Source organism: Nematolebias whitei, chromosome 11, assembly GCF_014905685.2.
Source record: "Nematolebias whitei isolate Nwh7 chromosome 11, NemWhi1, whole genome shotgun sequence".
Taxonomy (NCBI): Eukaryota; Metazoa; Chordata; class Actinopteri; order Cyprinodontiformes; family Rivulidae; genus Nematolebias; species Nematolebias whitei.
Genome location: NC_056508.1, coordinates 30,688,006 through 30,713,912, shown reverse-complemented (window position 1 = coordinate 30,713,912; position 25,907 = coordinate 30,688,006). Strand labels below are relative to the sequence as shown.

Here is a 25,907-nt window from a genome sequence, read left to right as displayed (position 1 = left end):
TTTGCTTTTTGTGTTTTAACTCCCCTATACGATTCATACAAAAATAAAAAGTTAAAACTGTTCCGCAGCCGCTTGTTTCTCTCTATCCTTTACATTTGCACAGAGGTAGTGGCTATATGCGTGAGAGGAGGGAGAGTTGTGAGCACAACAAATCGAGAAAAGAAACTAATAAATTGTCTATAAAATGGTTTGTTTTCCCTCACAAGATTTTTTTGTTGTTGTTGTCAAAGAACAAAATATAATACTGCAATCACTTAAAAAAGTAGTCCTTCATTTTATACATTTTATACAGTGTTCTTGCTCTTTTGTTTCCTTCTTCTTTTAGTTGCTTTTCTTTTCATTTGCTAAAGGCAGAAGATGAGAGAGCCCGCTGGCTCTGCGCTGGGTTTGGACAAAGGCAGGGCGATGTCGGCAGAGTTCGTTCCGAGCTGAGCTTTACGCCAGCGGGTCGCTCGTGTCCTCGTCGCCCTGGGACAGGAGCTCCTTCTTCTCGTCCGTGCTGGCCAGAGAGTTTCGGCTGTTGTGGGCGCCCATGTACAGGGTGGCGTACACTGGGTTGGTGAAGTTGGTGGGCTGCAGAGGATTACAACACCACAGACATTCTTTAAACATGTTTTAAGAGGAAAAACAAATAAGGAGCTGCTGTTTTCTGAGGCTTTAATTGAAAGAATTTTTTTTTTAATTATTTGAATGTTACTGTCTACTCCTTTAGACTGCAACCCAAAGATGTGCATCAAAAAACATCTAAGAGGAGCGAGGTGCACAGCTCTGCCTGAAGAAGTACTGAATTTATTGTAGTTACGTCTTTACGTGCACGAGATTTTAAGATCTGGCACCGATCGTGATGAAACAAGCACAAACAAAAGAACAAATCAAAGAGAGAACAAAGCAGCAGCGCCGCACGCCTTGTTTGAAATCAAGTGAAAATAATGGCTGCAGGCAGCAAAGATGTCACTCGTGTCTTTTACTTGTATCCCAAAGGGAAAGACCAAAAAAATAAATTAAATAAATAAAGAAGATGGGGGAAAAAAGAAAAAATGTTAAGACACAGAAGTCAGGAGATACATTTCAAACGTCTTCTTTCTATTTTTGAGAAGCAGAATATGAATCCATGAATTATTACAATACAACTTTATTTATAAAGCATGTTAAAACAACACCATCGGCCAAAGTGCTGTACACTACCACAAAACAATCTTTTATGACCGTGGGTGATAATGTAATATTTTGCGTCTGTGTGTTTGTTTGTTTGCCTGTTAGCAAAATATCTCAGGAACCACTGAATGGATTTAATTAAAACTCAAGTAATCACTGTATGTTTACAGCTGATTCATTTTTGGAGTCAACCCCATCCAACATGGCCGCCTCAGTCAATCAATCTTCAAACACAAAATGGCTTTAACTCAGTAATATTTGACACATATTTAGCTACATTTTTGTGTGGTAGTAGCTGAGAGTCATCCCCATCACATACTGAGGGCACTCCCAGATCATGAACTGTCTTTGTTTTAAATATTGGCAAGGTGACAGGTGATATCTTTTTCATGAATTTGGCAAAAACGGTGTTCTCTTAGATGAATTAAGAAATGCCTACTGAAATGATTACTTTTTCTTTTTTTTATTGAGAAACCTTGTTCACAACAAAACTAGCTCATTAGCCGATTAGTATCTGCAGACTAGATCAACCCAGAAAACAAATACAAGCGGTGTGGTTTATTTCATTCTTTGAATGGCTGTTTAAAACGAGTGTAGCTTAGTTGTTACCTTATCTGGGTCCAAAGTAAAGTCTGAATCTAACAACTCCCCGGCGTCATCATCAGGGTCTCCTTCATAGATCTTATAGGCCGGGTTTCCAATCTCCACGTTCATGGCTCCATTTGTCATTCGGTGGTGCTGGAAGCCCTTCGCACTGCAGACAGTCACAAACAAAGTGATTAATCATTTGAGCAACGGATTCAAAGAATAAAACCCACAACTTTCTGGGCAAAACCATAAATCAAAGAAGTCAAACGCTAAAAAAAAAGAAGAGATTTTTTCTAAGTAAAACTCAGAACCTATTTACACACAGTCCACATGATCAAGACGACACATCAAAGGCCGTCAAATAAACCTTTTTGTGAAAAGGCCATTTGGTCAGACTCAATGTTTATACAGCAGCACGTTACCACAAAGAATGCTGGGTATTCACGATGCAAATATCTGGTTATTTGCAGGCTTGTGAAGACGTTTGACTAATGCAAAATTGCACATTTTGCTCTGTAAGCACACAACACAAGCCTAACAATTTACACATTTAACAAGCAAATATTTGGAGATGCCAGAAGGATGTACTTCAGATAACAGTTCCTCGGGTTACTGGAAGGGAATCCTTGAGGACGGCAAACAGGAAATGGCAGGCAAAGACAAACTGAGTGACTGAACGGACAAATGGACCAACAAAAAGCATATCCAGTCTGCTTTTATAAAAGAAAAGGGAGGGGAGAGGATTTGTGGGTCAGCAAGTGAATTATTTAATCCTATCAAGTTACCGCGAGCGGTGAGAATGAGATTTGCCTGAGCACAGAGACCTGAGAGACAGGAAATAGAAAGTTATCATAAATATAAGATGGAAAGAGAAGCTGGTCAGAGAAGGAGCAAAAATGAAAAAAAAAAAGGATGTAGGAATTTTAAAGTAATAAAGCAGCTAGCGTCGGGACTCACCCACGCATTCTCCGCTTGTACCAGAAGATGGCGCCAACCACCAGCAGAGCCAGCAAGAGCAGCAGAAGCACTGGGACTATGATGGAGGCCGTACCTGTGTGTGTGAGCAAACAAATGAAGCAAGCAGGACCAAAGTCTGTGTTTTATCTGCAAAACCTTTATTCAGGAAGTGGGCGACTTACTGCTGCTGGAACCAGGAGAATCCACAGAACCAGCTGCAATGTCACATCTGTATCCAGCCCATCCAGCATTACACCTAGACACAACGATGAGGCAAGTGACGATGAGACAAGTGTCAGCGTTTCAATGGGAGGAGAAGAAGAAAGTGTAAAGCTGGAGACAAAGGACAAATCTCACTTGCACTGAGGGAGCAGCGTTCGAGTGTCGACTGAACATTGGCCGTGTGTGCAGTAGTTCAAACAAGAGTAGCAGCTGGGCTGAATGTGCCCGTTGGGACAGCTAAACACACACACACACACACACACACACGAACAATGAAATAATTACCCTCAAGTTCCTTAACAAAAGCAACATTTACAGAATGAGGTTTTAGAATGAAATTAAATGAATTCCAACTCAAAACTGTTGAAATCCTTCAGTTCTGAGTTCGCGCTCACCTGCAGGCGATCTGCCCCGTGGGCAGCGTTAAGCACTTGCCCTCCCCACAGAACTGACACTTGTCCAGCTCACACTGGTGCCCGCTGTACTGGGAGGGACACTGACAGAGTTTGGTGCCATTGGAGGTTTGTAAGCAGGTTCCACCGTTCTGACAGAATCCGTCACATTTACCTGAGAACGAAGAAGAGCGGTGAGGAGAACAGCTGTCCAAACTTTAAACTAGGTCGGTGATGTGAAAACCTGCCGTTCTTCAGTCAAATGTATTTCAAACACTTTTCTAATAAATCAGTACAGCTGGCCTTTAATTAGCCATGAGTCTGGTAATTATGACGGGTACGTTTTCATTTAGTTTCCGCTTTCATGGCCACATTATTTTTTTCCTATAGGGTTTTAGACAATGTTCTACTTTCTGTGGTTGAATGAGAAGTTTTTATTGTAACTTTACCTGAAAAAACACTTTAAATAAATAACAAATAGCTAAAAATGATGTTAAATGGTAAAGGTTAAAAAAATAACTATTTGAGGTTTTGTGTCCTATATTTAACATTGCAATACATAAACAAATAGGTTTGTTTGTGTGTTAATGGTTGCTTCACTTGTATTAGTCTTGTTGACATACGATGCTAAACAGCTGTTGATGCAGGATCCAGGTCACAGGCTGGGTTGTACTTGCTGCAGTGGACTCACTTTATTTTAAAGGAGAAATGTGTGATCTATTGTTTTGCCTTCTTCACTGATTCCCTTTTTGTTGCTACACATATTTTACCATCTCAAATCTTTAAAGTTGATCTAAAATGATATGCAAGCGCTGCCACTTACTGTACTGGCACTGGTCTCCCTGGAAGGCTGGTGGGCAGCTGCAGGTTGGCTGGTTGCCCATGTTGACTGAACAGTTGCCTCCGTTCAGACAATGATCCTTACAAGTTTGGAGGTTGCAGTAGGGTCCCGTGAAACCTTTAGGGCATCTGCAAGTGGGTGCACCTTCAAAACAGGTAAGATATTTATTAAACGACTAAAAAAGCACAAGATCATACAGAATGAGTGCAGTTGTCAGATTTACTTTATTTGAACTAAATGGGTTTACACAACAGACACAAAAATTTTAAAGTAAGAGAAAACAATCAGTTTCTTTCTCTGCAGATTCTTAATCATTTTATTGGTTTTGCAAATATTTGGTTCTGTAACACTTTCTATGAAGTATTAAAATACCACATAAATGCAAAAAAAGTAAGCCAAAAGAAAGAACAAAAAAAATCTGTTAAAAAACCAATTTATTTTAATTTGTACTAAATTTTATTCAGCCTACTCAAGAGCATGTAGTACTGCAAAACTGTGGTTGTACTAAAGAACCAGTCAAATATTGTTTCCTTTAATCTAAATGTCCTGATACATGCAAAATAAACCAGATAAATCAATCTAACAAGGTTAAGTCAGGTCCTCTAAGTGGATTCTTCTTTGTTGAAACGTATCTTCTTTAATCCAAAAAACTTATTCAGTCTGAGGAGCTGCAACAAACTCAGTCTTATAAAAAAGCACCTTCTCATAGTAGATCAACCAGTTTGTTGGTGACATCCAGAACTATTTATTTACATGCAAAAGGAGGACCATCACCCTAACAATCGATATTTAGTGCCGTGGTGGCCAATTGCTATTCCCAGAGGGCTAAGTGATACTAGCAATAACAGCATTGTAAGAGGGGGACAGTTGGACATGGAGGCCTAGCTCCTTGTTTAACAACGGGCAGGTTCTTTTCACAAAGATGGCTTCCTTTAGTCCTCTCTCAAAACAGCGTTCCCCTCTATCAAGGACGTGCACATCTTCATCCCTGAAAGAGCGACGGCTGGCCTGCAGACTTTTTAAATAAAAGATAAAACGTTTCAACAAAGGAGAGCCCGTCCATAGGACCTGACTCAACCTTGTTAGACTTGAATCTAAATGCTTAAAATATCCCTACAAGACTGATTTAGAAAAGATAAAGGAGACAGACAGACATTCAGTCTGGATGAAAATCACGTACCTCTATGGGAAGCGGTGCAGGTGCCTCCGTTCTTGCAGTAGTCCCTGCACTGGTTGACCTCACATCGTTCTCCAGAGTAGCTGGGCTGGCAGCGACACTTCGGCACCTGACGGGAGTTGAGGAAGCAGCTTCCACCGTTCTGACACTGAATGTTGCAGGGCCCCGAGGGTGGTGCTGTGAATTATGTGTGTATGCGTATGGGGGGGCAACATTAATCCACTATCTAAAATCAAGTTTGCTAGAACAGAGATATGGCTGTAACGTGCATGCACCATTCAAGTGCAAACTTACAGAATGGTGACTGGGTGGGGCTCGGCCTCTCCACACACGTGCCGTTGTTGGCGATGTAGTTGTTTGGGCATGTGCAGACCGGCCCGCTGGGGCTCAGAAGACACAGCCACTCGCACTTCTTTTTGTCACATGGATTAGGTACTGATAGAGGGAGAAACAAGACATCCAGACAATAATAAGTTCTGTAGATGTACAGAACATGTTTAAAATAAAATGTTGAGATAGGTGGAAAAGAACATGTGATCTTTACGGTCTGGCTGCTTGTAACGGTGGTACAGGACTATGTCAGTGGCGTGATTGATGCCTGTAGTGAGATTCTCCATTGGGCCTTTGCCAAACTTGTTGACCCGGAAAACAAAGTTGTTCATGAAGGTGACTCCATATATGTAGTCCTCAAAGATGTCTATGCTGAAGGGATGTAATAAGTCTGGAAATAAATATGCAGGTAGTGTGTTATTGTTGTAATACTAAGTTTTCTAGATTCATATGAGTTTGAAAAGTGCATAAAAGACTCAACAGTTTTTGATGCCAGAAACAGCTATAACAGGATCAGAGCCGTCCAGACGAACGCTGCCGATGACAGACAGTTTAGCATCAGCCCAGTAAAGACGCTCGTTGAAGTAGTCCACCGCCAAACCTGCAGAAACAAACAAAGAGATGTGGAAATGTGAATGAGCAGCTGGTCTTTTCTGTACTTTGACCATTTTAATTTTAAATAACTCATTCGGTGGTCGAAAAGTACTGACCTGTTGGCCACTGGATGTTTTCATGGACCAGCGTTTGTCTGAGAGTGCCGTCCATGGCAGCTGTCTCAATTTTAGGATGGTTACCCCAATCTGCCCAGTACATGGTACTACAGAGAAATAACACTGTGACAAACCCAATAACGGCTTGACAAAAATGTGCTAGTTTACAAATCCAAAACATCGTTTACCTTCTCTGTGGATCCACTACAATAGCATACGGCTCATCTATCATGCCAGAGATGAGGGTCTTGCAGTGCTGGCCTGAAATCTGAGCTACTTCAATGACATCTCGACCAGAATCTGTCCAGTACAGGTTTCCAGCCACCCAGTCCACGGCTATACCACGGGGCATCTTAAGTTCTTTGATCTGGATGTGAGCAGAAAGGTCTTTACAGACTGCTCATAGACCTTTAAAGGTGATACAGAGCACATTTCACCAGCTTTACCTGCAGGTTGGTGACTCTGCCCTCATTTTGGCGTCGGTTCTCAGGAGAGTTGGAGGAAGACGAGGACGTAGAACCTGACAGATCGTAAGAGGAAATGCGTCCGGTGTGCCAGTTGGTCCAGAAGATGCGGTTTGTCTTGACGTGCAGATCCATGGCATCAATTCTGACACTTGCATCGCCCTGGAAGATCTGCTCATAGCGCCAGTTAGGCATCCCAGGATCCAGGCTCCGGATTTCATTATCATCAGCTATGTAGAGAATCTGCCGACTGCTGTTCATATCTGCAAGAAGAGGAGGAACTTGACAATGCTACAAACAAAATGACCATATGCTCTAAAGGATGGTCAGGTGCAGTTCCTCACTGTCAGCTTTGCAGGTGTCATTAATCCTGGTGAAATACTTGTAGCAGCTGCATTTGTGAGAGCCTTTGGTGTTGTTGCAGATCTGGGAACACACTCCAAACTGTAAACACTCGTTCTTATCTGGAAAGAAAAAGAAAAACAAGTCACGCTTCTTGTTTCTAAAGAGTAAACACCATTCACATGGAAAATATTTAGTAATTAATTTGTCACAGAGGTTTCTACATATATACCTCCACACGAGCGGTGTCCTGTCTTCTGGAAGCCTGGTTTGCAGGAGCAGAAAGAGTCGGTGCCGTTGGTGACACAGTGAGCCTCGTCTCCATCTCCACAGTGAGTGCTGTTACTGCGACAGTCATTCAGCTTTGTGTCTAAAATCAAACACACGTTGAAAGATGACATCCAGCACTTTGAGAGAACATGTTTCAGAACTCAAGCGGTGCGGTGAGTGAAGAGGCACCTGTTTTACAGTTGATCTCATCAGAGCCAAAGTCCTCACAGTCATTGAAGAAGTTGCAGCGCAGGTTGGAGCTGATGCATTTGCCGTTCGAGCACAAGAACTCATCCTTCTCACACGTGGGAGCAGCTCGATGGGACTCTGTAGAGGCAACACGCGGACGTGTCAGCCATCATCGTGCAAGATTTCACCAATCTACTCAAAAACCTACATTCATATATCTTACCACAGTTGAGTTCATCAGAGTTGTCACCACAGTTATCAATACCGTCGCATCTCTTGGACATATGCAGACAGACGCGGTTGTTGAGGCAGCGAAACACTCTGGTGGGCGGACACTGGAATTTCCCTGATAGAAATGAAGGACAAGACAGAGCCGAGGGTAAGAGAAACAAAACTATTGAGGACAAGAGATGAGACTAAATGACTTCTGAACATGTGAGGTGGTAAAAAAAAAAAAAAAAAAAAAAAGCACTGACTGCATTCCTCTGGGATCTCATCAGAGTTATCTCCACAGTCGTCTTCTCCATCACACTTCCAGGCCAGTGGTTTACACAGAGTGTTGTTACACTGGAAGTCATCTGAAGGGCAGTGGCGAGGAGCTAAGAAAACAGAAGAACAAGGAAGAGATTACCTTTACAACTGTTAAAATACAAAGTAATAACATATCTTTGTTATTTTAAGCTGTGGATGTGTACCAGCACTGTGGCAGCTCTGCTCATCACTGCCGTCGATGCAGTCAACGTCGGCATCACATCGCCAGCGGATCGGAATACAGTGTCCACTCTTGCACTGGAACTGGTTGCTGTCGCACTTCAGATCACAGCCGTGCTAAAAATGAACACAACAGGATCCGAGAGCCAGGATTTATAGTTAGAAATCTACAACGATGTGCTAAAAGTAATGAAAATTAGGGCTGTTTGTGTTACAGAAAACACAAACTAAAAGTTAGTATATAAACTCTAAAGGTTCTTCTTATGAACTGGTTCCTCTCGCAGTTTTGTCAAGTTAATAATTTAAACCATTTAGGATTGATTTTTGTCTCTAGCAAAGCTTTTAGCAGCTGCAAAAGCAGAATAGGAAGCGGCTTCACCTCATCTGATCCATCAGCGCAATCGTGATCTCCATCGCACTTCCATCTCCCGGCGATACAGCGGCCATTTGAACAGGCGAACTCGCTCTCTGAACATTTTCGAGGCTCTACAGAAGGAAACACGTATTATTGAGAGCCATGACAAAACCAGGTGAGGTACAGAGGCTGTTTTTTTTTTTTTCAGCACAAAGCATAAGACAAGAATGTAACAAACAAAAATGGTTTTAGACACTTCAGAGGGGGGATGTGAGAGAGTGAAAAGAGCCGGATTTTAATATAATTTAATTTAATTTGATACATTAATCACTGTGGAAAGGTCTGGAGTCATCCCTCATTTCTTTACATTTTGCCTCAAAGGAGTCGAACTCTCTTGTAACATTTTAAAGAAATCATAATCAATAATTATTCAGGCTTTCTGAAGGTCAAATTTAAATTATTTTGTCATTTAATTTGTAGTTATAAATACAAATAATATAAAAAAGAAGCCATAAACTGTAGCTGCTGCTAGGCCTGTCACAATAACAAATTTTGCTTGGCGATTAATTGTCTCAGAAATTATTGCGATAAACGATAATATTGTTTGAAATTTGACAATAATTAGTAACTATTGTCAAATTTAAGAAAAAATGTTGGTAATTTGTTTTGTATGTAGTACCTTTTGTGACCACTGGATAGCAGTATAAGACTGTTTGAACCGAAGGATGGATAGTGAGGGAGCGAGCAGCAAGTCGCTAAGAAAATGGGAGGGAGGCCCCTTGACGTGACATGGGCTGTCTCTCCTTCCTGTTTTTTGGTTCTCAAAATGGCGGACGCTCGGTGTGGTTTGAGCTCTTTAGGATAGCATTTATCACACAAAGAATTTAATTAAAAAAAATCAGTAAACAAGTTCTCAGCTTTTTTGCAGAGAAAAACAACTTTTTAGACAAAGGCACGGGTTTCAACCGTGAATTTTGGAGCTTTGACAAAACGGAGGGTTTTTTTTTCCCTGAGGTCGGCCTGTTAGCTTAGCTCATAGTTTAGCTTCTCAGCTTAGCTGCTTTTAATGATCCAAAAACGTGATTTTGGACGGTAAAAACAGATTTTAAAGAAAAGAGAAAGGGAGGGGTCAGTGAAGAGCACCGGAGTTGAGCCTTTTTGTCATCCAGTGTTTTCAGTAGAAAGAGAGAGCAACATGAACAAACAATAAAGCCGATAAATGAAAATTATCGACCTCGTTTTAATTTATCGTGCGATTAATTGATTTATTGTTTATCGTGACAGGCCTAGCTCCTGCATGCAAAACAGGCATATTATTAAGACTTTATGTTGTACATTTGGTATGGAATTACCAAAATAATAAATTTACAGCTCTGTTCAGACTTTTACAGGCCAGAGGAAATTACAAGAGGGTGTTAAAAACAAAAAAATATATGAAAAAAAAATAAAAAAATTAACACTGCAACCAAGAAAACCAATATGGGTAGTGACAACTTACCTCTGGGTCATACCAACAGGACAGTATGAAATGAAACAAATATCAGATGACGTAAGATGTTAGAAATGACTGAGTGGACAATGAACTTGCACGTGGGTCTAATCTACAGGGTAGAGGTGAAAATGTGAAAATAACGTGCACAGTGGAAAATGTGTGAACGTGTGAAGTTACTGACAGTAGGAAGCATGAGGGCATTGTTTCAGCGGCTGAAAGTGACACATACGACATTTTTCTTCGTCCGAGTTGTCCCCGCAGTCGTTGTCATAGTCGCACTGCCAGCGGCCCGGCACACAGCGGTTGTTCTTACATCTAAACTGGTACGGTTCACACGTCCTCTCAGCTGCAAAAGTTACACAAAATGTTGCAGTTAAAAAACAAATAAAACAAACGTTAATATCTGTGAAAATTAGCACCGCTGATTTCTTACCACACTCCTCTTTTGGCTCATCTGACGCGTCGCCGCAGTCGTCCTCGCCGTCACACTTCCAGCGAGCTGGGATGCAGCGTCCGGAGTCTTTGCATCGGAACTCATCCACACCACATGTCATCTGGGCTGGAGAGAGATCACAGTTTACATTGTTATCGAATTAATAAAACCAAAACAAGATAAAATGATAAAACAAGTCTTACTGCAGTTGGCAGGTTCATCAGATCCGTCCACACAGTCGTTGTCCCGGTCACACACCCAGAGACGAGGTATACAGCGTTTGGTGATGGCACACTGGAACTGGGTGGGCGCGCACGTGACCTCAGCTGTTAGAGGACAATATTTTATAGTAACTGTGGAGAAGAGGCTAAGAAAATGGCAGAAAGACAAGACACTCACGACAGTCCTTTTCATCCTCCCCCTCTCCACAGTTGTCCTGGCCGTTGCAGCGGAAGATGCCTGGGATGCAGCGGCTCGGGTGGGAACATTTGAACTGGCTGGGCAGGCAAACATGAATATCTGGGAGGGCAGATTTGATAAACAACAAAACAATATCACCCTTTGCTTATTTTAATAATGACCCCACAGTTTCTGTAACTAAAATATATACAACTCAAAAGATTTGGATTCAAAGCCGTTGAAAGCTGTATATGAAAAGGAAGACGTACCACAGTTGGCCTCGTCGGAGTTGTCCTGGCAGTCGTCGTCTCCATCACAGATGTACGCTGGGTTGGTGCAGATACCTGTTCCACACTGAAACTGTCCTGGCCTGCATTTGAACTCCGCTATCCGCCAAAAAAGTCAGTTTTGTCAGGAATTAACAAAATATGCAAAAAAAAATCTCTTTCGTATCTCTTTCGTGTTGTGTCACACTAAAAATCAACATACCACCTTTTATAAATACAACACAGCATCATCTCCTTCGTAAAAGGACCTGACACTTACGACATTCTGCTGGCTCATCTGAACGATCTCCACAGTCATCCTCAGTGTCACATTTCCACCAGAAAGGAATACACTTGTCATTCTTGCAGACAAACTACAATAAAGAAAAATTTAATTAAGTACACACTATGCATTAAAAGTTTCTATTTATAAAGACAATAAAACCATTACTTAAACTTTACTAGGTATTAAAAGTAGATTTTGAAAAATTGACACAAAGAACCTAAGACACACAACTAAATGTTTTTATTTAAGAAAAACTAGGACAAAATACAGTGTTTTAAATATAAAGATTATGCCTAAATATAATTTCTGGTCAACATAATTTATTTCTGAACAGCTCCCACAAGCTCTTTTCCAGTTGAGAGTCACTTTAATTTAGACAGCTTGCCTCATAGTTGACTCAACAATAATTGGATTTTTGTAGAATTTCATATTTGACTTTATGATAACACGGTTGACATCATTGTCTTGCAAAAGAAAAAAAAAACAACAACCTCAAATCAACATGCATGTGTAGTGTCAGTTGATACAAGGTATTATTTGACCAAGTGAGGCATCTAGTTTGATCTGGTTTGTCCAATATGCCAAGACGATTATTTCAAAACTCTGCTACTGTTTAGATAAAAACGCTTTTTTTTTTTTAAGTGAAAAAGGGTATTTTACTGCAACTACAACTGAAAAAGCCATACTCTTCTCCTTTTGTTTCCAACTTTACCTTATAATGTCAAATTTGATCATTTAGCAATACTGCAGATGATGTGGAAGTGGAAGAAAAGTGATTTGTGTTGCCAGATGTTTGTGCTGAAGAAGAGAAGTTGTTTTAACTAGAAACAAACTACCGGAAAAATAAAAATCAAATAAACTTTTGAAAAAAGTTGGGCTAAATCTAAGTTCTTACTTTATTTGGGGTTTATCTTGAACATGGTGTCACATTTAGATTGTCAGACACTTTTATATTCTGCAGAATTGGCCTGGAAACAAATCATGTCATTTGATATTTGCCGAGGTTACGTCCATAGACTCAGATGTGCATCAAGTCTTTTCTGACAAAGACAAAAACAGCTGTAAGCAAATACTGTACTTTTGCTGTTTAAGTTGCTCCTTTTGGCATAAATTAGCATGACCTGTGACCTATACAGCGAAGTGACTTATTTATGTTTTTATGCCAAGTTTTGGCTGAGATCTGACGATTTCATTCATTCTGACGTGGAAAATATTGAACACTACCATTTTCAGCCTCTAAAGGGCCCTCGAGTAATATGGCAAACCAAGTGTCTCATTAATAGGTAAAAGTGGCTATTAATCAGGCACTTGGCTTGCCATACCAAGCCACCTTCGTCTTGCTCTGGAACTCTTGGAGCAAATGTCAAATCAGCTGCATTCTGCTGTGCCGCCCGTGCGAAATGCAGCTGATTTGACCATTAAAGTGCATTTATTAAAGAAAAGTTCAAAGGAGACACACCTTTGCTATAATGTCGAGCAAACAAATAATTGTTTTTCGGTGGTTGTCTTGTTAAATTTTGAAGAAATGCACAGCGAGTCCTCCCACTAGCACTCCTGCAGCCGCAAATCGGTTTTTGAAATGCAGCTGATTTGACTGTCAAAGTGCATTTATTAAGGAAAAGTTAAACTGAGACACACCTTTGCTATAATGTTGATCAAACAAATAATTGTTTTTAAGTGTCAATCTTATTAAATTCTTGTTACCAAGTCCTCCCGTGCATGCTCCTGTGGCCGCCATTTGGCAGTCAATCGATTTTTGGCACAACACCGTCCCACATTTCCGGGTGGTCAGCAGTGATGCAAAACAAATGCGACGCGCCAGCGGTGACACATAAAAAGATGCGATTTATACAGTGAAGCAACGTTTTTATGTTTTTGTCCACTTTATTAGACATATTTGGACTGATGCGACTTATACGGCGGCGCAACGTGTTCTGTGGCAAGTATGGTAAGTATTTTCTCGCCTTAGTGGATATTTTCTCTCTATTTCCATTCACTTTTTTATTCTGATCATCTAAATATATTTTAAAATCATCAGCAAAATCTCATCCTATAATTGGTTTCATAAATGATAGTACGGTTTCCTTACCTGGCTTGCTGTGCAGTTGGACATGCAGGTACGCTGATCATTGGCCAGATAAAAGTTGGTGGGACAGGCACACTTGTAGCCTCCTCCGGGTGAGAGGAGACAGAGGTTGCTGCAGCCGCCGTTGTCTGTCTGGCACGGATGGTTGAGCACTGGGAGGGCAACGTAAAACAAACATGTTGAAACACAAAAGTATAAGACTGACATGTGTTACAGCAAGAGCAAAAGAAGGAACTTTGTCATCACCTGTCGTGTGATCACATATTAGGTAAAAAGAAAATATATTTTTTATTTATTCTTATTTAAAAGGTTACACCTCTCACCTGGTGGCTGGCGGTAAGGATGGTAGATGTGAATATCCATGGGTCGATGCAAAGTGTTGATCAAAGTGGTTTTGTTGGTACCAAGAGTCTTATGAGCTCTCTTGATGGACTTTGTCTCCCAGTCAGTCCAGTAGATGTACTCCTCAAACAACGTCATGGCAAAGATGTGAGGAATGTCATGGTTAAGAACTGTGAAAGCACACACACACACACACACAAAATAATAATTTTCAATTTAATTCTAAACAAATAAGGAAGGATCACAATGAAGGTAATATTAAGTACTATTTTTGTCTCAATAAAAGCCAAAAGTCAGCTTTCCAAATACACCAACCAACTCTTTCCCATTTTTATTGCATGTTTAAAATCCATGTAGTCATTCCGGGACTGCACACAGTGATTTATGGGTATGGAGAATGTCCTACTTTTTCAGTTCGGATGTTGCTGCAACAAGAAAAACCTTCCTGCTCTGTTAATGTAAAACTGGCCAAGTGAGATACGCAGCTGCACTGACTCTGCTGTACCTGAATTACGCAACAACTTCTTTGCCTCATTAGGTTTTACGCTCTAATTGCACTTTTTTCTGTCAACATATACATTATATATTGTGCCTGCTTTCATTGCCCCGACACTATACACACATTCAGAGATCTGCAAGAGCAAACACACAAAGCACATACAGGTGGCACTCGTACAAAAAAACCCCTCTGCTTTTAGTGTTGATTTTCAAGAATAAACAATTAAAACGTGACAGGAATTTTACAGCAGTCAGCTGAAGCTTAGATATTAGCCAGATTAGCTCAGACAGCCTTTTAGTCTGTCCTTATCTGAATTCAAACAGAACATGGCTTGTACTGCAAACATATACGAGACCACAGCTGTGTTTTAGGGTGGGGGTGACGATGATTCATTGTGCTCATTAATGTGATTAAGACAATAAAAGCAAAAGAAGACTTTGTGATCATTTATAAAAACAAACATTTTCATAAACTTTTTCTCTCCTACAAATGTATACTCCGAGGGCTACAAAGCCCACATGATCTTTGCTTATAACACAGTGGGTGTACAAACACCGTACGAATAACGTATTTATGTATGCACATCAAGGGCTTAGTATAACAAATCAGGATTACAGTCTTAAAGCAAAAGTTCAAGTTCAGTGCTATAAAACTGGTTCTTTTCATTAAATTTATCAAAGGCTATTTAAGATATTTTGTTTGTTTGATGAAAGTTCTATTAAAAATTTCCCAATTGAAAACATTGTAGTCTAGACCAACCAATGCGTTTCAATACTTTTAGTCCAAAGAAAAACTCCTTTGTGATCCAGGCTCATCATGCATTACCTGTATGCCTGTTGGTACCATCCAGGCTGGTAAACTCAATGTAGTCCTCCCTGGCATCAGCCCAGTATATGCGGTCATTGATGAAGTCCAGAGTTAGTCCATTGGGCCAGGTGATCTTATCCTGGATGATGACTGTTCTGTTGGTGCCATCCATCCCAATTCTCCCAATGTGAGGGTTATCACCCCAGTCAGACCAGTAAAGGTATCTAAATAAGATAAAAACCAGCCAGTGTTTAAGCTTTAAAGAACACAAATATAAAAGTTAAAAATTGAAAACAATGGTTCTTACCCATAGCGCACATCCACAGCCACAGCTCGCGGCTCCCTAAGGCCGCTGTTGACCAGCACAGTCCTGTAGGCCCCGTTAAGTTTTGAAACCTCAATAGTGTCCCGGCCTTTGTCACACCAGTACAAGTTTCCACCAACCCAGTCCACCGCCAAACCATCTGGATTATTCAGGGAGGTTCGATGCAAAACCTGCCAAGTTGAGCAATTAAAAGAATAAAAACTCATACAACTTACAAACTCAGAACTAAAATCTATCAGACACATACAGTGTTTAGTATAAACAGTAAACTGGTGGCAGATTTCCCCACTGACCTCCATGTTACTGCCGTTCATGTGCATGCGTCGGATCATGCTGCCCTGAGTGGTCACATCTGTCCAGTAGATCATCTGCTCTGCATAGTGGAAATCCAGTGCCACTGCATTATTAAGACCCTGAAAAAACAAGACGGGAACAGTAAATTAGTTCATAAAGAAGGCCAAAAAAATCATCTATTTCTTTAAAGGTAAACTTCGCATCTCACCTGCTTTATAAGAGTGTAGTTGGATCCATCCAAATTGAGTTTTCTCAGGTAGTAACGATTCGCGAAAATCAAATAGGGCTCCACTTCTGCATACAAATATGAGAAAACAAAACATTCAGAAATCAACGACACATGTGTAGCTGGTTAAATACAAACAAAATGAGGGGCTGTCTTACCTGACGTGGACTTGCAGATGGTGGGGTCATTTGGGCTGACTTCAAAGCCGTCCACGCAGAGGCAGTGGAAGCTGCCGTGTGTGTTAATGCAGTGCTGAGAACAGGGGTAGGTGGTTGTGCACTCATCTATGTCCACACACGTCTTCCCGTCACGCTTCAGCTGAAAGCCAGGATGGCACCTGCACTGAAGGTGCAAAGGACAGAGGAGATATGTCAAAATGATTCTGAAATGCTCACTTTTAGCTTAGATCAATGTCACTCTCTCTAACTTTAAGATAAGTTAACTTTTCACCAATAGCTTTATTTCTACACAACCTGCTGTCTAAACTAGAATGGCTAAATCAAATTTAAAGTTCAATTTAGTTGAACTTGTGGGAAAGGGAAAAAAAAAAAACACTTTTTTTTTTTTTTTTACCATGCGGGATCTTGCAATTTAGTAATCTTGTTTAAACACGGATAAAAAAAAAGGTGTTTTACGCTACGATGCAGACATCAAACTTATAATGACCTAATTTTCAACACCAACAAGATCTAATTCTGAATATACAGTATGAACAAAGTGGGTATAGAAAGTTATTTCTTGTCAGTTTCAGAAGAAGCCTGGACCACAAACTAAACATTGTAGTTCACAAAGAGTTCAAGGTGTCCTAAAAACGCCCTCCTGCTATCAGGAACAAGAGCCAAAATTAGGTTTTCTTTCATAAATACAGGCCGGCAGACAGAGGCTTTTATACGTAAACTCCTCTTTTCTCATTTATTTCTCTCCTTTTTTCTCATCGTCTATGAAATAATCAAACTGTTTTTATTTTAATTATCAGGATTATCTTTGAGAGAAAGACACAATAAGTATTTATATTAGAAATTTGATGGCTTACTTTGAAGCCAATCTTGAGGTCATCACAGAGCTGCGAGCAGCCACTCAGTTTGCTGTTGAGACACTCGTTGATGAAGCAGTTGAGCTCGTCTGAGCCATCGCCACAGTCATCGTTGCGGTCGCACAGCAGAGTCTCGTTCAAACACTTCCCGTTACGACACATGAAAGCAGAATCATTGCAGGTCCTCTCTAAAATAAGAGACAAACTGCAAGTTAAATCAACATATTACATCTCTTTGTTATATTAAAAAGGTTGACGAAAAAAGTTTGACACTTTAATTGCTTGTATAAATTAAATGGTCCATATTTTTAAAACACCTTTTTAACCTTGATAGGGTTGTAAAGCATTCTACCTGGGTAACTCTTTACCAAATATAGTCATCTACATTTTATTTCATAATATTTTTTATTTGTTTTTGTAAAAAAAAAAAATATATATATACCTGTATATATATATATTTTACATTAACCAAAAAATGATGTGATATCCTACAAAATTGCGTAGTTTCCGGACTATAAGCCGCACGCGGTCACACGCGGCTTATACACAAGCGCAGCCTATATATGTAAACATTTATGAATTTTTTTAATCTAGCGGACACGGCTTATATTCGGATGTGCTCAATAGTCTGGAGATTACGGTAAGTTAGTTGTTCAAATGCTAGGAGCTAGTAGACAAGAAAAAAAAACTAATACAAGACACAAAAAGATAATCCAGATATAACTTAGAAATTCTTTTTACATTTATCTGAAGGTAAAAATAAATAGTATTAGGGAAATCATTCAAATCTTACAATTTTTTTTTTTTTAAAGAACATTTGATTGAGTGAAATTATTTATTCAGATATCCTACCTGAGACTATGCAGTGAGGGTTTTTTGGAGCTTCGTCAGAATGATCCAGACAGTCAAACTCTCCGTCACACTCCCAGTTCTTCTGGTTGAGGCAGCGACCGTTGGCACAGCGAAACTCTTCAAGACCACATGGCGGGTATTCTACACACAGAAAAAAAACAGGATATGATACATGTTTGACCTCAAGCTCAGCAGGTTGAACAAAAATATTCACTAATAACATATTTCAAAGTAAAGCTCACCACACTCTGGGGATTCATCTGAGCCATCAGAGCAATCGATGTCATGATCACAGACAAAGTGCTTGGGGATACACTGTCGGTTCTGGCACATAAACTCATTTTTGGCTTCACACGTATTGTTGGTGTACACTGAGAGCAAAAAGAGAAATCATTTTGGTAACAGACTTGTTATATTTCAGAGTGCTTGTTTATAAATCATCGAATTGGGTTATTCAGTGACTGTTTCACTTACTGCAGCCGGCTTCGACGCTCTCATCAGCTCCATCAGGACAGTCTTTATCTCCGTCACACTTCCAGCGCTGAGGCACACACACATGGGATCCTGGGCACTGGAAAACCTCAGGACTGCACGTCTTATTTTCTGTGACATCATGCAATGATTACAAGACAATTTGACACAGGAAAAATCAAAATCATGGGTTTCAAATGTTTTGGCTTTGTTTGCAAGTGAGGGAGCAAGCAAAACGTCAAGTTACCGCATTTCTGGCCTTCATCAGAATTGTCACCACAGTCGTCAGATCCGTCACACACCCAGTGGTTGTATATGCAGTGGTGGTTCCCACATTCGAACTGGTTGGATGTGCAAAATTTGTCTGGGGAAAAAAAGGAAGAAAACTCAGCTTTTCATTAGAAAACAATAGGTCGTTACCTGCATTGAAAAAATCCTAAAGATAAACACTCTTAACTTTCCTAAACTGTTCTATTTTTAGATGTCAGCTCTGTGAAACACTAACCACAGTGTGTTTCATCAGCTCCGTTCTCACAGTCGTTTTCCTTATCACAGGTCCAGCTCATAGGAATGCAACGCCCACTGGGACAAGCAAAGAAGTTCACTGGACATTTAAGCTTTCTGTTATCTGAAAGATAAAAAAAAGAAAAACATGATATTTGATCTCTGGGGTGTTAGAAAATACTAAAAATACATCAAAGACGGGGAAAAAAATCCAAACCTGGACAGTTTCTCTCATCAGAGAAATCTCCACAGTCATTGTTGCCATCACACACCCATGAGGAAAGATAACACAAAGTGGTTTTCTCACAGCTCTGGAAAGAGGCTCCTTTAACTCCAAGGCGGAAGAAACGGGAGCAATCAGTAGGTTCTGAGAAAATGGAAACACCTTTAAATTTACTACAAATCAAAGGCTAAAAAACATCTTAACAGTTTTTATAAATCCAGTTGGTTTTAAAGGTGTACAAAGTGGTTACATACGGCAGTTCATTTCATCACTTGCATCTGCACAGTTGACCACCTGATCACAGCGACTGAAATTGGAGATGCAGCTTCCGTCTTTGCACTGGAACTCTCCTGCTTTGCACAAAGTCACTGCAAGGACAGTTTTGAGCTTTCAACAACACAGACTTAAAAAAAAATACAGTACTGCAAGAAAATTCATTAAGTCAGATTAAGTTATTTACTACGTACAGTTTAATTAAAGAAAAACGGGGGAAAAAAACACTTTAGGAACTTATCTCTGGCTCTGAGTGCTGCAGACATGCTGCACTTAGATTAGGAAAATAACTGCAGTTTTGTATTAAAATTACACACCTATTACTATGCAAATCTTAAGTCAAATATTATTTCCTCTGTAAACCCATGAAATGCTCAGCTTAGATCAGTTTACTTACTGTTGCAGGGCAGTTCATCTGAATGGTCACCACAGTCATCTGTACCATCGCACCAGAACTGGTTGCCAATACAGCGCCCATTAATGCAGCGCCTGTAGCCCTTCTTACAGATTCGATTGGCTGCAGAGAAAACGTGGTTTCAAATTAGCTGAGGTGCAGTGTTGTAAGTTATCTCTGAAATGTCTCAATTGTTCACATTTAAAAATAAAACAGATGAGCTGAATGCTTATATTGTGGCAAATTATCTGCAATGGAAGATATCAGTCATAACCACTGTCACATCTAGTGTGTTCTCTGAAATCCTCACCACAATATGACTGCTTCTCATCAGACTTGTCCTTGCAGTGGGCCATCCCGTCACATGTAAGGCTGTAATTGATGCAGTCACCGTTTCCACACTCAAAATCATCAACACTTCCACACGACATATTCAGTGCTGGTGAGGAAGAAACACACACTCAGAAACTCTTCAGTTTTTTAAACAGAAGGCTTTTTGTGCTTAGAAGGCTTTGATCTCCCTTACAAGAGCAGGTGTTGTCTTCGAGAAGTTTTCGGTCTCCACGGCAGCTGCAGTTGACACGTCCATCAGATGTGGGCAGACACAGGTCCTGGCAACCTCCATTATTTGTTCGGCACGGAGAAAACTCACCTGAGGAACACAGGGGAGTTAGTCAAGGAAATACTGTTATGTAAAACATTTGTCATTGCATTCCTTACAACAAAACTTAATATAGGAATGAACAAAAACATTATATATGTGTTGTCTAATGCAGCACACAAGAATAACTTAATGCACATATAAACAAACATCTGAAGGAAATGCTACACAGGAAAGTTGAGCAGAGGCAAGCTTTATTTATTAGCTAGCTCAACAGAACATAAAACGTCAGTGAGAAGAAACAATATGGTGATTGTTTAGTCAGACTTTCATGTTCAGTTTCAGTGTGTGTACATAAATATGGTCATTTCATGAGTAATTTGAACATTCTTCTGCCCAAAATGCAATAACAAAACAAAAGCTTACATTCATTAGAAGAACAAGTTGCATTACAGTAGTCCCTCGCTACTTCGCGGTTCGTTTTTCACAGACTCGCTCTATCACGGTTTTTCAAAATAAGATTGGATATGACATACAATTGGCCGATTGATGGATGAGCCGCAAGATCAGCATGGAGTTTTTATTTAAAATGATTTTTTTAAATTATTTAGCACTTGCTGCACCTGTGTGCAGCCCACAGTGCAGGAGAAACTTCCTCCCTCGATCTCCGTTCTGCTGCAGAGAAGTGGGCGTGGCTGAGAGCTGATCTCATGACATGCTGTGCTCTTTTAGAGCGTTTAGAGTTTAGAAACATTGTTTAGAATATTGCAAGAGTGTGGGAAGCGTTTAAAACACCATAATATATAAATACTAAAATAAACTACTATTTACTACTTGTACTATTCCTACTTTGTGGTTTTTCACTTATCGCAGGGATTCAGGGTACGAATCCTCCGCGATAAACGAGGGACTACTGTAATGGGAAAGTAAAAACAAACATTACAGAAATGGTATATATGCTCTATTTAGAAGAAAAATTATAGCAAAAATTGATAATTCTGCACATTACTACAGCACATCTTCCAAATATATGGAAAGAAATTAGATAAAATTGATACTTGAAAGGTGCATTACTTTGACTCTTTAAAATCTTAAAACAAAAACGGCTTTATGGTGTTGGAAATACATTCATTAATCAGGAGTATTTTGTATTTGACACTTACAGTTGTTGGTGTCATTAGCCACCGCAACAATGCCCATCGGCTGCTGGGGGATGTCGGCACGCAGAACTTTCATATCTCCTCCTGTGAACTTGGCAGCCCTGAGCACAGCCCTCCTCACCCAGTCAGTCCAAAAGATGTAATCTCCATACACAGCCAGGCCAAACGGGTGGACAGGTTCATTCTTCAGCAAGACCTGAGGCAGGAGAATCCACTCAGTTTAAGAACAAAGTGTGTCCCTGCTTTGGGAACAAATGAACAAATTAAAGAACTGTCTTACATAACGGCTGCTTCCATCATATTCGCAGCGTTCAATCTTGTCCAGGGTGGCATCAGAAAAGTAGAGCTTCTCAGCACGGTGATCTATAGCCAGGCCATTTGGAGTTTTAATGTCACTGCCGATTATCACCAGCACATTGGCTCCGTTCAGGGAGGCCCTCATGATGCTGGGAGCCTGCTCATTCCAGTTGGTCCAGAACATGAGGCTATGGTGAGAGCAAGCAAATGACAAGCCTTATTATGGTGAGAGCTCCAAAAGAAGGTTGACTGAACTAAAATAAATCTGCTGCACAAAAAAAATTAAAATAAAATAAAAGAGATTTGACATCCTTGACTCACTCCTGACACTCATCCAGCACAAAGGCTCTGGGGTGGTCTTCTCCAGACATGGTGACTACGGTGTTGCGATTGTAGGCCACAGACCGGCTCTGATCCACAGTGTGGCGAGTGATGGTGGACGTTGTGTAACTGGTCCAGTAGAGTGTATCCCAGCCTCGATGGTACGCCAGGCCCTCAACCGATCCAACATCTGTGACACAAAGAGAGAGGACGCTGGAACTATGGTGACATTTTAACAGTAAGTCTGAAAAATTCACAACCTAAAAATTGTATAACTTCAGGAACGTAAATTCAACAGATTCTTTCAACAAAGCTTTCATTTCTGTCTGTGCTTTATTAGGGAGCTGCTGGGACATGCCATTTAGGTGTCTCTGCCTGTGTTACCTAATGTGAAACAACAAGATGTGAGAATCCAACATTTTTCAGTCAGGTCATCTGGACAGTTTCTTTTTTTTGTACTGAAACGTTTCGCCTTCGGTCCAGAAGGCTTCATCAGTCAAGGAAACACACAACAAAACTGGTTCTTCCCCCAACAGCTTACTCCAAAGTGGAATAAACCAGTTCTGCTTGTGATAAGATGGTAAGATGATAAGATGCGAGAATGTTAAAACTGAAAGAGATACTTCTCTGCTCTGAGTGCGTGACAAAGCTGCTCTTTATGGAAAGCCTTTAAAATTCTGTCATCGCATCATTCTTTGTTCTGCGCATTAAAACACAACTGTACGTTTTGTTTACTTTCATTCGTGGTCTTGATTTTTCAATTTGGGGGAAAAAAAATTTGCAATTGAAACAGCTTGAATCTTTTTTAAGGGTGAAGAAATTATCCTAAAATTTATAAAGGTAAATCCTCATCTTTATTTCAATTCCTTCCTTCAACCAGTTTGACGGTGCTTTGATATTCTGAACCACTTTGGCCATGGCTGCCTTAAACGAGTCGGCGAGGGAGAGGGCGAACTCCAGAAACCATCTTAGCACCACAAAACTGGTTGGCGCACTGTGTGAAGGTGCTATTTATAAGACTGAGTTTGTTGTGGCTCCTTGGACTTATGAAGCCCTTTGGATGAAAGATGAAATGTTTCAACAAAAATAAACCGTCCAGTGGACCTGACTTAACTTTTATGGATTTTTCTACCTGGATTATTGAGCATGAACTTTGATGGCATAAAACATACATTATTTAAAAATATTTTTATCTGTTAAGTTTCATGAGAGAGATATCAGAATGAACATCTTGGATCATTACACTTAAAGCGTGGTGCTCTCTCCATTTAGTTACACTACCAACCGCCTTTATGACCACTTGCAGCAAACAAAAACCTTAACTCCCTGTTTGTTATTTGCTGAAAGTATACCATTGCTAGCTAATAAACATTTCAGATACTGTACAGTAAATGTTAAGGTGCTGTCAACAATATTTATTTAAGGTATTTGAAAATGCCTTGCCGACAAAGTTACAACTCAAAGACTGCCAGAGAACAAAACAGTCACACTAACAAAATATGTTTGATTCAATTTCTCATTTCTATTTTGCACGAGCCACAAAAAACAGTTTGATTGTGTGGTGATCAATACATTATTGTGTGATCAGACCAGTATTACGCAAGTTAGATATCATGGCGTGCCCTCCCATTAGCTAAGTTTGCTCATCCCCTGGTTACTGAGCAAACAGTGCAAATAACCTGCTGTGAAGACTATAAGCACACAGACCAAAGCATTTTATATCATCCTAGGAGTACTACAGAAGTTCATGAACACCTGAGAATTACTTGTTTTTTTTCATCAGTTTTTATTACAACTACCAGGTAATCCATTTTTTCCTTTTTAAGGATTACAGTTTCTGTTTGAATCCTATAGTAACTGCTCTGCTGGAGGAATCTACATGCTACAAGTCTCCGAAGAGCTTCTAAATGGACAAGACACCTCCTGCCGTGGTGAGCACTTTGCATCAAGTAGCATTGACTGCTTTTAAAGAGAAATATCTGATAGCGTCCACACGAATGGATTTGTCTACTGTTGCCTGGTTTCAGGAATCGATGGAACCACAGAAGAACTGTTGCACCGACATCGGAGTTTTCATACAAAAAGCTTCTCCTTGGATGATAAGCATGCTGATGCAGCTTTAAAAAAAATAAAATGAAGATGTAATGATAAAGATGTTTTTATCCTTGAAAATATAATCTTTTTTTTTTAGAGATTACGAGGACACCAGCAGGACCATTACATGACTCAAGAAGAAGACATTTTTTGAGGACTAAAATATAACAAAAAAGCAAAATTAAAAAATTATGGCGTTGTTCTTTTCTTCCTTTGAGAGCACAGTAGATAAATAGATTCAACTGAATAATTACCCAGATTCTGTGTCCTGTTCGGATATTCAACTGAGACAGTGTATGAGGTTAAAAGGCTTTAACTTTGAATCGATGGAGACTCTGAGACAGCAAATAAACGTCAGTGACCCTGACAATATGAACAATAGGCATGAGGCTTTGATTAAAGCCTTGGTGCCCATTCTGGATGGGCTGATTCTGGTGACTGGACTTGTGGGGCAAACTCTGGTCATGACTATTCTTACTGGCAGGAGGAGGAAAGAAAGTCAACCACCTCATGGTACAGACACTCTGCTGCTGGCTCTGAGTGCTGCAGACCTGCTGCTGCTACTCTGCCTGCCCTTTCATACCTCTGCCATCACTCTGGGCTTATGGCCTTTTGGGGACTTCCTGTGCAAAGCCATCAGTTTCTTGAGTGTTGCCTGTTCAGCTGCCTCTGTGTTTACCCTGGCAGCATTAGCAGTAACACGGTACCTTACAGTAGTGCACCCCACCTGGACATACCGGTCAAGTATGCATAGAAGAATTAAACTGACAGTTGCCCTGCTCTGGATACCCGCCTCGGCGTTAGCAGCACCACAGTTTGCTTTCCGCACAATTTCTTTTTCCAGCACAGTTTATTGCTTTGCCTTCCTGTCCGACTTCAGCCGGCTGGTCTATAGCATTGCCCTTTTTTTCTTTGGCTTTGCTCTACCATTAGGCATCATTGTACTGATGTACGCTAAAATCTATTGCTTTCTTAGACATGCACGTCGGATAGGTAACGCCCCGCAACTGGAACGTTATCAGCGCCAAGTCACTCACACTTCAGCTCTCCTGGTCCTAGTCTTTACTCTGCTTTGGCTGCCCTCTTATATCCTCATGTTCTCCATTATTGGAGGAAGTGTAGCAGACTCACCAGGCTACAACACTTTTGCTCTTCTGGCCAGACTCTTGTCCTCCTCAGTAGCAGTGGTAAACCCTGTGCTGTACGGCTTCATGTCTCATAAGTTTAGGCGGGACTTAATAAATTTAGGAAGAGAACAGTGGACATTGTGCAAAAGCAATTTGATTGGTTGTCCATGTGTAACAAGAAGAGACACAGTACAGCCCTTTGAGCTGGACACAACCTCAGAAAGAAGTAAGAACTGACTTAAACCAGAAGGAAAAGACTGCTGCTTAATACCAACTTAATGGACTGAATCAAATGATATTACCATGCCTATATAGTGTATGTATGTACCTATAATTTCTTCTCATGATGAAAATATAATGAAACACTCCAAGCGATACATTCCAATAAATTGTAAAAAA

At 40.3% G+C, this 25,907-nt stretch overlaps 2 protein-coding genes across 2 annotated transcripts in view; one reads left to right on the top strand and one right to left on the bottom strand.

The window, feature by feature from the left end:
* Nucleotides 1–195: 195 nt before the first annotated feature.
* LOC119417620 (low-density lipoprotein receptor-related protein 1) overlaps nucleotides 196–25,907 on the bottom strand; it is a gene marked incomplete in the record, with an annotated part of 99,635 nt that continues 73,923 nt past the window's right edge. Inside the window, 48 exon segments of the mRNA XM_037684867.1 lie at nucleotides 196–573; nucleotides 1,765–1,909; nucleotides 2,701–2,794; nucleotides 2,883–2,956; nucleotides 3,058–3,159; nucleotides 3,318–3,489; nucleotides 4,138–4,299; nucleotides 5,336–5,509; nucleotides 5,627–5,767; nucleotides 5,877–6,053; nucleotides 6,144–6,263; nucleotides 6,373–6,479; nucleotides 6,561–6,739; nucleotides 6,819–7,099; nucleotides 7,181–7,300; nucleotides 7,411–7,548; nucleotides 7,638–7,775; nucleotides 7,861–7,983; nucleotides 8,114–8,236; nucleotides 8,333–8,465; nucleotides 8,728–8,834; nucleotides 10,425–10,541; nucleotides 10,629–10,754; nucleotides 10,832–10,954; nucleotides 11,028–11,147; nucleotides 11,297–11,413; nucleotides 11,574–11,667; nucleotides 13,669–13,817; nucleotides 13,989–14,177; nucleotides 15,332–15,537; nucleotides 15,621–15,808; nucleotides 15,932–16,051; nucleotides 16,141–16,226; nucleotides 16,317–16,500; nucleotides 17,192–17,379; nucleotides 18,044–18,184; nucleotides 18,286–18,414; nucleotides 18,518–18,646; nucleotides 18,762–18,878; nucleotides 19,020–19,142; nucleotides 19,236–19,385; nucleotides 19,496–19,609; nucleotides 19,912–20,031; nucleotides 20,219–20,347; nucleotides 20,435–20,560; nucleotides 21,673–21,865; nucleotides 21,950–22,154; nucleotides 22,288–22,477. Coding sequence (XP_037540795.1) covers nucleotides 436–573; nucleotides 1,765–1,909; nucleotides 2,701–2,794; nucleotides 2,883–2,956; nucleotides 3,058–3,159; nucleotides 3,318–3,489; nucleotides 4,138–4,299; nucleotides 5,336–5,509; nucleotides 5,627–5,767; nucleotides 5,877–6,053; nucleotides 6,144–6,263; nucleotides 6,373–6,479; nucleotides 6,561–6,739; nucleotides 6,819–7,099; nucleotides 7,181–7,300; nucleotides 7,411–7,548; nucleotides 7,638–7,775; nucleotides 7,861–7,983; nucleotides 8,114–8,236; nucleotides 8,333–8,465; nucleotides 8,728–8,834; nucleotides 10,425–10,541; nucleotides 10,629–10,754; nucleotides 10,832–10,954; nucleotides 11,028–11,147; nucleotides 11,297–11,413; nucleotides 11,574–11,667; nucleotides 13,669–13,817; nucleotides 13,989–14,177; nucleotides 15,332–15,537; nucleotides 15,621–15,808; nucleotides 15,932–16,051; nucleotides 16,141–16,226; nucleotides 16,317–16,500; nucleotides 17,192–17,379; nucleotides 18,044–18,184; nucleotides 18,286–18,414; nucleotides 18,518–18,646; nucleotides 18,762–18,878; nucleotides 19,020–19,142; nucleotides 19,236–19,385; nucleotides 19,496–19,609; nucleotides 19,912–20,031; nucleotides 20,219–20,347; nucleotides 20,435–20,560; nucleotides 21,673–21,865; nucleotides 21,950–22,154; nucleotides 22,288–22,477 — 6,821 coding nt within the window.
* Nucleotides 24,708–25,745, top strand: LOC119417619 (galanin receptor type 1-like). Its single transcript, XM_037684865.1, has one exon. The coding sequence runs from the start codon at nucleotides 24,708–24,710 to the stop codon at nucleotides 25,743–25,745; it is 1,038 nt and encodes a 345-aa protein (XP_037540793.1).

Bases quoted from the DNA above. Each gene is read 5' to 3' on its own strand.
- LOC119417619 (XM_037684865.1), top strand. From the start codon at position 24,708: ATGGAGACTCTGAGACAGCAAATAAACGTCAGTGACCCTGACAATATG.